The sequence below is a fragment of the Benincasa hispida genome, chromosome 12 (genome assembly GCF_027475165.1).
Source record: "Benincasa hispida cultivar pf3 chromosome 12, pf3_genome.v1.1, whole genome shotgun sequence".
In the NCBI taxonomy this organism is placed as follows: Eukaryota; Viridiplantae; Streptophyta; class Magnoliopsida; order Cucurbitales; family Cucurbitaceae; genus Benincasa; species Benincasa hispida.
The window spans coordinates 62,363,992-62,372,893 of NC_143489.1; the positions used below are offsets into that span (position 1 = coordinate 62,363,992).

An 8,902-nucleotide genomic window follows, 5' to 3' on the forward strand; every position below is an offset into this window, starting at 1 on the left:
TACGAACACTAAAGATGACAATATATTTTACAAAATCTTATCCAAGGAATCAAAATGTTATCCCAAAGATTATTTAAGTTCCAAACATCCAGTCGTACAACTAGGGTTTGAAGAAATGATAATTTATCAAAATATTAACTTAATTCACTCATATCATATAACAGCTTAGTCACTAAACTTTGCAACTTAAAACAATTTAATCAGACTAAACTATAATGTATAATAATCTAGTATTATAATTAAAAGATTAATGTGATGGACAAACGTATATAATGTGTTAACAGATTCCCCCACTTGTACTTGAGAAAAACCAGTAATGTGTGTGGAAATCTAATAGCTGTCCCACATTATATCTAACAATCTGAATTAAGTTGTTACAAAAAAAGTCTAGATCAACTAAAGTAGCGATGATTTGAACATATATGTTTAACCTAAAATTAAGAAGAGGGAAGAAAAGAGGGCAAATGGTACCCAGCATTTCAATCATGGGCTTGGCTTTGAGGCAACGATTTCTACAGAATCCTGTGACTTTGAACTCTTTGATATATGTAAATACATGATATCATTTCATCGATTACAGACTACAGATACGTAACATCCAGATTTTTACAAATAGGAAAACCCAAAAGAAATGCTAAAACTCAGAGAATTTAGAATGTGAATTAGCAATCATTAGTGCATTACAGGCTGACCATGTTTTAAAATCATAACGACCTCTGCACGTTGCTTTCCCTCTATCTTATTCATGACTTGACAAATGGTTGGAATGGCGTTAGTAAACAGCATCGATGATGATGATCAGATCAATACAACCTCTGCCTTACTCGTCTTCCATTCACGTAACTACCATCTAAGACCGTTCCATTCCCATACCCGCTGCAGGTAATCACTGCATGCTCCGTCACCCTCGCTACATATTCTAGTAGTTCAGTGAGAACCGATGGGCAGCTCTCCTTCAAATATTCAAACCCCTCCGTTTGCATTACAGCTGCAAGACAAAAGTATATCATATATGCATTAATGGACAGCTATTAGCAGGTGTACTCTTTTGATTACTGTACAAAGACTTCTAATAAAAAAGGAGATGAAATGGAAATTGTAGCCAAGGTTCAAGTGTTGAGTGTCGACCAATGTTTTTCAATGGAAAAATGAACGTAACATGTCTCAATAAGCTAGTCAATATATAGAAGTACCCGGTTAAAAAATACCTCTCAAATTCTCCGGCAATGCAATGACTTTCAGACATACAGCTTTTAGTTGGAAACAGTGATGCTGCTCAGCCAACGCTAATGTCGTTGCCACTGTATTTATAGCAACATCCTCACAAAGTTTAGCCTCGCAAAGCAATTTGAGTCTGTCAAGTGCATATCTGTCTGCTGCGGCAAGTAGATGCTGAGACATCAGAGTGGAAGCCCATTTTGAGTTTAAACCTACAATTTCTTGCATGTCTGGCAGCGCATCCCAATATATGAAATGAAGCAATGCCTGTAATTTTTGGGACAATAAGGAAAAACAAATTTATCAAAAGGGATGGCAACTTGGAAATGAGATTGTTAAAAGTGTAGAATCATTAAAATATTTTTAAAACTGCAGTATAATTATTGTTTAGAATTAAAAGAATTGGAAGAAATAAATTCTCCACCATTCAAAGTATCAACTACCCGAGAAAATGAAATCAAATCCATCAAAAGAATAAAAATGATAAGCTGAACAGAAAAACAATCCTTCTAAAAAGATACATACAGAAGCAATCCATTGTAAGATCACATTGGTAAAGCCCACCAAAAGACAAGCTAACATGAAAGGGAGAGAGCACCTTAAATACTGGGGCTTCCATATCTTCAACTTTTATGCACTCCGTATTCTGGTCCTTCAGAGGGCCAAAGAGTTGTGCCCTAAAGACAGGTGATCGTGCAGCAAGAACTAGCTTGTGGGCAGAAAATGTTTCACCATCTACTTCAAAATTCACATCAGTTAGTTTCCCACTCTCCAAAAGCTTCCCAAAATGCTGGCCTATATCAGAGGGTGGTGCTGTTATGGAGTAAATCTTTGGTCCCTCTGTATGGGACTTAACAACACCAACTACACAGTGGATTTCAAGGCAGTCGTCCTTTAGGAAGTCAGATGTTTCTAAAACAGTTCTTTTAAAATAACGTTTATAACCCCTGTAAAATAAAATAAAATAAAAAACTTGGTCATATCCTTCCTTCTTCATTCCACAACAAAAGAAACAAAACCCTTAACAAGTGAAGAGATGGAGCACAAATCCTGAAGTTGTTAAGAAAGGAGAAGTAACGTCAGGGGAAAAAAAAAAAGAATGTTCCATCCCTTCAAATATTAATTTTACTATTATTATTTAACAAGAAACAAAACATTTCATTTCTTAGATGAAAAGAGACTAATACTTAAAATATACAAACTCCAAAAAGGAGTGAAAGAAGGAACAATACACAGAAGGGAAAGCTTATCTGCAAAAAAAAAAAAAAATCAGAACACACACAACCAATGACCCAACAAAAAAAAAAAAAAAGCTTCAGCAAACCAGAAATGGAGAAGACCACCCAAACGTCACATGATTAAACAACTCCTCAACCAAAAAAGTACTCCAAAAGCACCACAAAACAAAACTCAAAATAAACCACTCAACAAAAAGACCTCAAGGGAGATAGATACGGGACATGAACATGACATAGACATGGCGATATGCAAATTTCTAAAAAAGTAGGACACAGACGCATCGGAAGACGTTATTTTAAGGTGAATGAAGATTTAAACGACCATTGAATTTATTTTAGATGGTATATAAAACCCAATAAGTCATAAGCCCTCTAAAATGGTAAAACCCAATAAAGATAAAAGTGCAAAACATAAAAAACTCACAATTTATAATTAAAAAGAAAACAAATCCCCCCCCAAAGTTTAGCTTTCCTTCCACCTCTTCAACTCTGTCCGATCTCCCCCTTTTGACCTCTGATCAAGTTCACCACCACTCACCCGTCAACCACTTGAAAGGTTAAGTTTTTGATGTACCATTTAAATGTCACTATGGCATGACTGTGGCATGTCTGCCATGTGTCTGAAATTATTATTTAAAAAAATGGAGCGTGTCTGAACATATCAATGCTGCACGGATACTTCGTCATATATAAAGTGTTCAAGCTTCCTAGTAGAGAACAAACAACTCTCGTTTCTTTACTAATAACAAGATCCCTCCAAACTTCCAATGGCTTCAACGAACACCCAACCAAATTCTTTCACAGTCCAAAAAGAATTTATTAACTGGATGCCAAAATTTCAGGCTAGAATATTGAGTGAGAACAATATCTAGACAATTAGTGATGAAAGAATTCTTACTTAGACTCTTATGCAAACCTCATCATTTGATATGATGGGATTTCCCAAACCTGAAGACCACTAACACCACAAAAGAGAATCTAATTATGCCCGAGGGGGGGTGGGGGGAGGAGTAGGAGCTCTCTGTAAGCATCGATAGGTCACCCAAACCCCCACCCCCCCCCCCCCCCCCCCCCCCTTTTTACTATCATACCTTAGTGAAATTGTTTCTAATTTAAAAAAAGAAAGTGTTTTGGAGGAAATCCAAGTCAATGCTACTCAAACTAACCATATAATTCAAATAAAAAACATAGATAGCATTATCCCTTTGCCCATCTGAAGATTTGTTGAGAGGGATAGAATGCACCGAATGACATGTCTTCTATAGATCAAATTATCGAGAAAGACCTCCTGAATTTTGATCTTTTTCACTGTGAACCCCAAATAAAAATGAGCAAGTTTCTTTAATAAAATTATAATTAAGCATGTTATCCTCTGGAATGGAAGGAAAGGAAGGGTTGGCGCTTTTTTCTGAGTATTATGAAGAGGATATGCTTCATTAAATGCATTTTTAGATCCTAAATACTCTTAGAAAGTGAATGCATTAAGTGTTTTATTAAATGCATTTTTTAAATCCTAAATACTCTTAGAAAGTGAATGCATTAAATGCTTCATTAAATTCATTTTTTAAATCCTAAATACTCTTGGAAAGTGAATACATTTACCACAAAATTCTCCCGAATTGATGATCAAGAATGAACATTTTATCCTTTACTAAGCAGCTATCAATAGGTAGTTTGTTGCTTGAGAAATCCAAATAATAGGAGGGGAAATATATCACAAACTGTTAGTAGTTTTTTTTTAAAAAAAACTATAGAATTACACAAAAGATCCCCAATGGTTAGTAATAAAAAGAATGGAAATCCTTTCATGGGCTTTTAATTTTATGCTATGTCCTTGTGCATTTTTTCATTTTTCTCAATGAAGGATCAGTTTCTTATCCAAAAAAGAGGAAATCCCTAAAGAGTTCAATACAGTAACTAAAAGAGGATCAAACACAGCTACATACTGCACCTCCTCCTAATCCATAGTATTCTTCCCTAATTCTCACCAAATCCAAAAATTCCATAACTAGTTAGATAAAGGATTACTTCAAAGTTCAAATGAGAAGTTCTTCACTTCATGGGTATCTCATTACTGCAATACTAGAGGAAGTCCATCTAACAAGTCTAATATTTCTCTATCAATTCAATTTGAATAACGTTTGGATCCATTCACATTAAGCCAAGAAAAAAGGAAAAAAAAAGATATACTTCATGTAATTGAATGATCCATACCCACATCTGCAGAACAATCGTGTGGCATATGCAAGTTGCAAGCAAGGGAAAATACACATTTCCATTTTTGTTAAAGAAAATTTCCTTGTAGGTGAAACATACAATAGAGAACTCTACAAAAGGGAAAATAGAATATGCAGAACACCATCTCAAAATCCTAAATGAACACTCCAATTTTATAGTCAGGATAAAATATTATCAACCAAAATAAAGAGTTAAAGGGAGATGCGGATCCATTGTTTACACTCTTATTACATGTTAGAGCTTAGCATTCACGTAGATAAAGAGACAAAATCCAAGAAATTCCAATCTAGCAGTCAAGAAGAATTTTCAAGAGTTGAGACTAATAAAAGCTTTCATGCACACTATGCTTTCCCTTCATGCTAGGAGGCCAATACTAGGAGGTACACCATAACCCAGGAAGACCCTTTGGATATGAGTGTCAGGTACCTAGAAGGGATGCCAGACACTTGAGTCTTATGCTAGCATGAAAAGTAATCTTCTAGCTGCAGCTAAAACTAAGGATGAATTGTGAAAAGACTCTAATCTGTGGGGCTAATATACCAAATGGTCAAGTGAAGGAAGTAGCATGATGGTTTAGGTTATAAGGCTAGTATGTCACCGGTCCTTTTCGGGAATGCCTTTCAGAGATAACCTGAAGAGACCAAATTTTTGGAAATCTGTGGAGAAGAATGTGATGTGAAACATGGAAAGTAGAGTAAATCCCATCTATCAAAAGGTGGGAGACTAACATTCCGTCAAGCTCTTCAAGCAAACCAATCAAGCCTACTTGATGTCTATCTTATCCATGCATAGGAGAGATAACAGCAAATTTGGAGAGGGAAAGGAGAAGCTTCCAATGTCCTATAGCTTATTGGATGGGAAAATTAGTCACTTGGTGAATTGAAATGTTTTTTTTTACTGCTCATAGAGAATGGAGGCTTGGGACTTAAAAATTAGAGCAAAAGGAGTGAAGCAGTTATATCAAAGTGGTTTAACGGTTTCCCAAGGAGAGTGATTAGATTTGGCACAAAAGGGTATGAAATATTAGTGGGAAGGAGGAAAGGGAGTGGTTCGGAAACTAAAAAAATGAAGTGGACAACGTCCTAGGTAGAACATAGGTAAAAGAACATATACTGAACCACTACTGCAATTAGAAGTTTGACGGGAACATTTTGGGAAGATGCTTGGTCCTGGCAGTTGATCCCATGCTGCTAGGTTGCTAAATTTCTGTGCATTGGCGGCTCCCCAGTTAAAGAGGTCGGTGAACTCCGAAACAAGCATACAAAGGACTAGCCGGCTAGGAATTGATGAACAGAAGGAACCTGACCGAATTGGGATTTGGAGAGCTTATATATATACTGAGGTTGCTGTAAAATAAACAGATAGGAAAGGAGACGATTGGAGGAGCTAGAATGTGCATCCTCAGTTCTCTATGTAGTAAAATGTTCTTAACCTTAACTACTACTGGCAAGAGGACTATAAAAAGGGAGCTACCTAATGGGTGTGATGAATGGGACAATGCCTCAAAAATGTTCAAGCGTTGAATAGCTAGCCATGAAACAATACATGAAATACTTGCATCAGAATGAAGAGCATAAACAGAATTCAAATAACGAAATCACTGTTAGATCCCAGCAGTATATCAACGCAACAAAATACTTACCACATACTTCCTCGATATTTAAGCGTATAAGGGCCACTCTCAAGCCTTCGCTCGAAATGGCTATGCACCTTATGGTTCTCCTTCCCACTTTGATCCAACAGCGTCAATTCAAACAGGGCTCTAACGTCAGTCCCTTCGCTAGCCAACGCTATAAAAACCGAGACATACGAGGCGTTATCCTCGACGCTCTTCCCGTCTGGGTAGAAATATATGGCAAACGCATACCCCCCAACCATAAAGGTATCAGACGCGATGTATTTCCCAATCCCCATCCCCTTATTAAGGGAATACCCATTGATCTTAAACTCATGCGATCCATTGACGGTCTCGAAGCGAGAAGTTGAAAAAGTCACTGGTGGAGGCGTCGGCGACCGAAGATTTGAATAGGATTTAGAGGTATCCCTGCAAGATTTAATCGTGCCCATTAACTGAAAAATCGTATACAACAAATTTTGAATGTTCCGTACCACAAACTCAACTCGAGAACCGTCGCCAAAGAAATCAAAACTCAATCAAGAATTAGGGTTTAGGATTTGAACAGGGAAAAGAATCATCACGACGACGGTGACGAATTGGGGATTTTCGGCCAAATCAATAGAGGGGAATTACAAAGAAATGGCCAGAATCACGGGATCAAGAAAGAATTTGGGGAAGGAGGACGATGTTCTTGTGGAGTTGTTCTTGATTCTGAAATCGAATTATCGTCCTTGAGGCAAAACAGAGAGGGAGATGAAAGAGCATATGATTAGATGAAAGATTAAAAATAACAATTTGCTCCTCAGATTTTACAGTAATATCAAATTGGGGTTTCCTTCTGGGTGGGTCTGAGAGCTTTGAATATTTTTCTTTTTTTTCTTTTTTTCTTTTCCCCTTCTCGGGAAAAGGAGAAAAAAAAAAAAGAAAAAAAAGAAAAGAAAAGAAAAAAAAAAACAACAACAAAAATGGTGGATTAGCTTTAGCAATTTGGCTTTGCAAAGTACAAAGCGCTTAAACAAAACAAAAAGGAAGAAAGATTCTTTTTTCTTTTCAACCTGAAGGAAATTGGTATTTAATTTAATTTAATTTAACAATTACTCTTCGTCGAGAGGTCGCCGCAAGACCATTGCATCTTGAGAGTTTTGGCTTGAGTCACCTTTTTTTGACAATTTTTTTTTTCTTTTTTGGTTTATGATTTTTCATTAATTGTTCAAAAGGGTGGTTGAGGATGATTTAAAGAGGAAGTTTTGTAAAATAAAGCAGATCTTGTTATTATTTTATCACGTGGTTCCAATACACATGTTATAAATGAAAGTAAAAATGGGACTCATTCCACCGAGGTGTGCAATTACCTAAGACCTAAGTTCAACTCGATATTGACCTTAGTCTAAGTAGTAATTTAAGCAAAGGAGCGTATTAAACACCATATTGTTGTGAGTTCTTACTTGTAATACTAATGCTTAGACAATGTGAACTTGGTAATTTCTATATCAATAATGATGATTTATGTGTCAAATTCTCATTAGGATGTATATCTTCATCCTAAAAGTCAAAAATTCAAATTTACAGTTTTACTTCGGGATGGAAAAAAAGAACATATAACGATTTAAATTAATTGGACATAAGAATATATATATATATAAAACACGTGTCATGCGATGAAATCATGGATAAACAAAATTGTATTATATGTAGATTTTTTTTTATTAATAATATATATTTTAATTTATTATAACTATATAATAGATTTGAAAAGGAAAATAAGGTTATGTGAGGATATACAAATTCTTGCATTTTAAAGACAGGAAGAATTATAAAATATTGTAAATATTATAATGATGTAAAGTAGATATTCATTCTTAGTGTTAAAGGATCAAATTGTATTTGTTCGTTCCTCTGTTGTCCATATGCTTCAGTATTATACACTATCTATGTAATCCACCCCCTACTTCCAAATTGCCTATAAATAATGACATTGGGTGCATTTTGTAATAGGATGCATATTGGTGAGAAATCCAAATAATTTGGAGCCAAATTCTTCTTTTAATTTCCTATTTTTTAATTTCTAATTAGTTATTTAATTTATATATTTAAATATTTATATGATATTATATTTTTCGAAATTTGTGCTCCCGTTGTGCCTTGTTTTATTATTTAATTTTACAACACGTTATCGACGTGAGCTTCTATCAGTTCTCCGGCTGAAGGTAGGTCGTTTTTCTCCTATTTATTATAATTAATAAATTAAATGTTATTTTACATATATTAAATTTCTAGTATAAATACAATGTTTTGTGATAGTATTACCACGATAAACCTTACGAAACTAGAATTCACAGTCATTGACATTAATGACAACAATGATTTGTTATGGGTGCTCGATCTCAAAATCCACCTAGATGTCATCTGAAAGGAAAACCAACATGAGGAGTTCCTTGAGCTGAAGCGGATCGTCCAAATTCCATTTCGATTGAAGTATAAATTTACAGTACAACAAACAGATTATATAATCAAAGTAAATTACAACATGCTTTTCAAATAAAATACATAGTTAAAGGGAAATCACCTTTGAATAACACTTCTTCTCATA

At 35.1% G+C, this 8,902-nt stretch overlaps 1 protein-coding gene across 1 annotated transcript; it reads right to left on the bottom strand.

Annotated features, from left to right (window-relative positions):
- Nucleotides 1-509: 509 nt before the first annotated feature.
- On the bottom strand, nt 510-7,520 carry LOC120067251 (BTB/POZ and MATH domain-containing protein 2-like). Its single transcript, XM_039018779.2, has 4 exons — nt 6,337-7,520; nt 1,817-2,165; nt 1,209-1,485; nt 510-988 (listed from the first exon to the last, which is right to left on the bottom strand). The coding sequence occupies exons 1-4, from the start codon at nt 6,759-6,761 to the stop codon at nt 804-806; spliced, it is 1,236 nt and encodes a 411-aa protein (XP_038874707.1). The 5' UTR covers nt 6,762-7,520; the 3' UTR covers nt 510-803.
- Between the last annotated feature and the right edge of the window lie 1,382 nt (nt 7,521-8,902).

What these genes read in the sequence shown, in the direction of transcription:
- LOC120067251 (XM_039018779.2), bottom strand. Translation starts at nt 6,761, where the DNA reads ATGGGCACGATTAAATCTTGCAGGGATACCTCTAAATCCTATTCAAAT. An exon ending in AAATATCGAGGAAGTATGTG is followed by an intron (nt 2,166 to 6,336) that starts GTAAGTATTTTG and finishes TTTATTTTACAG; the next exon opens with GGGTTATAAACGTTATTTTA. An exon ending in TGGAAGCCCCAGTATTTAAG is followed by an intron (nt 1,486 to 1,816) that starts GTGCTCTCTCCC and finishes CAAAAATTACAG; the next exon opens with GCATTGCTTCATTTCATATA.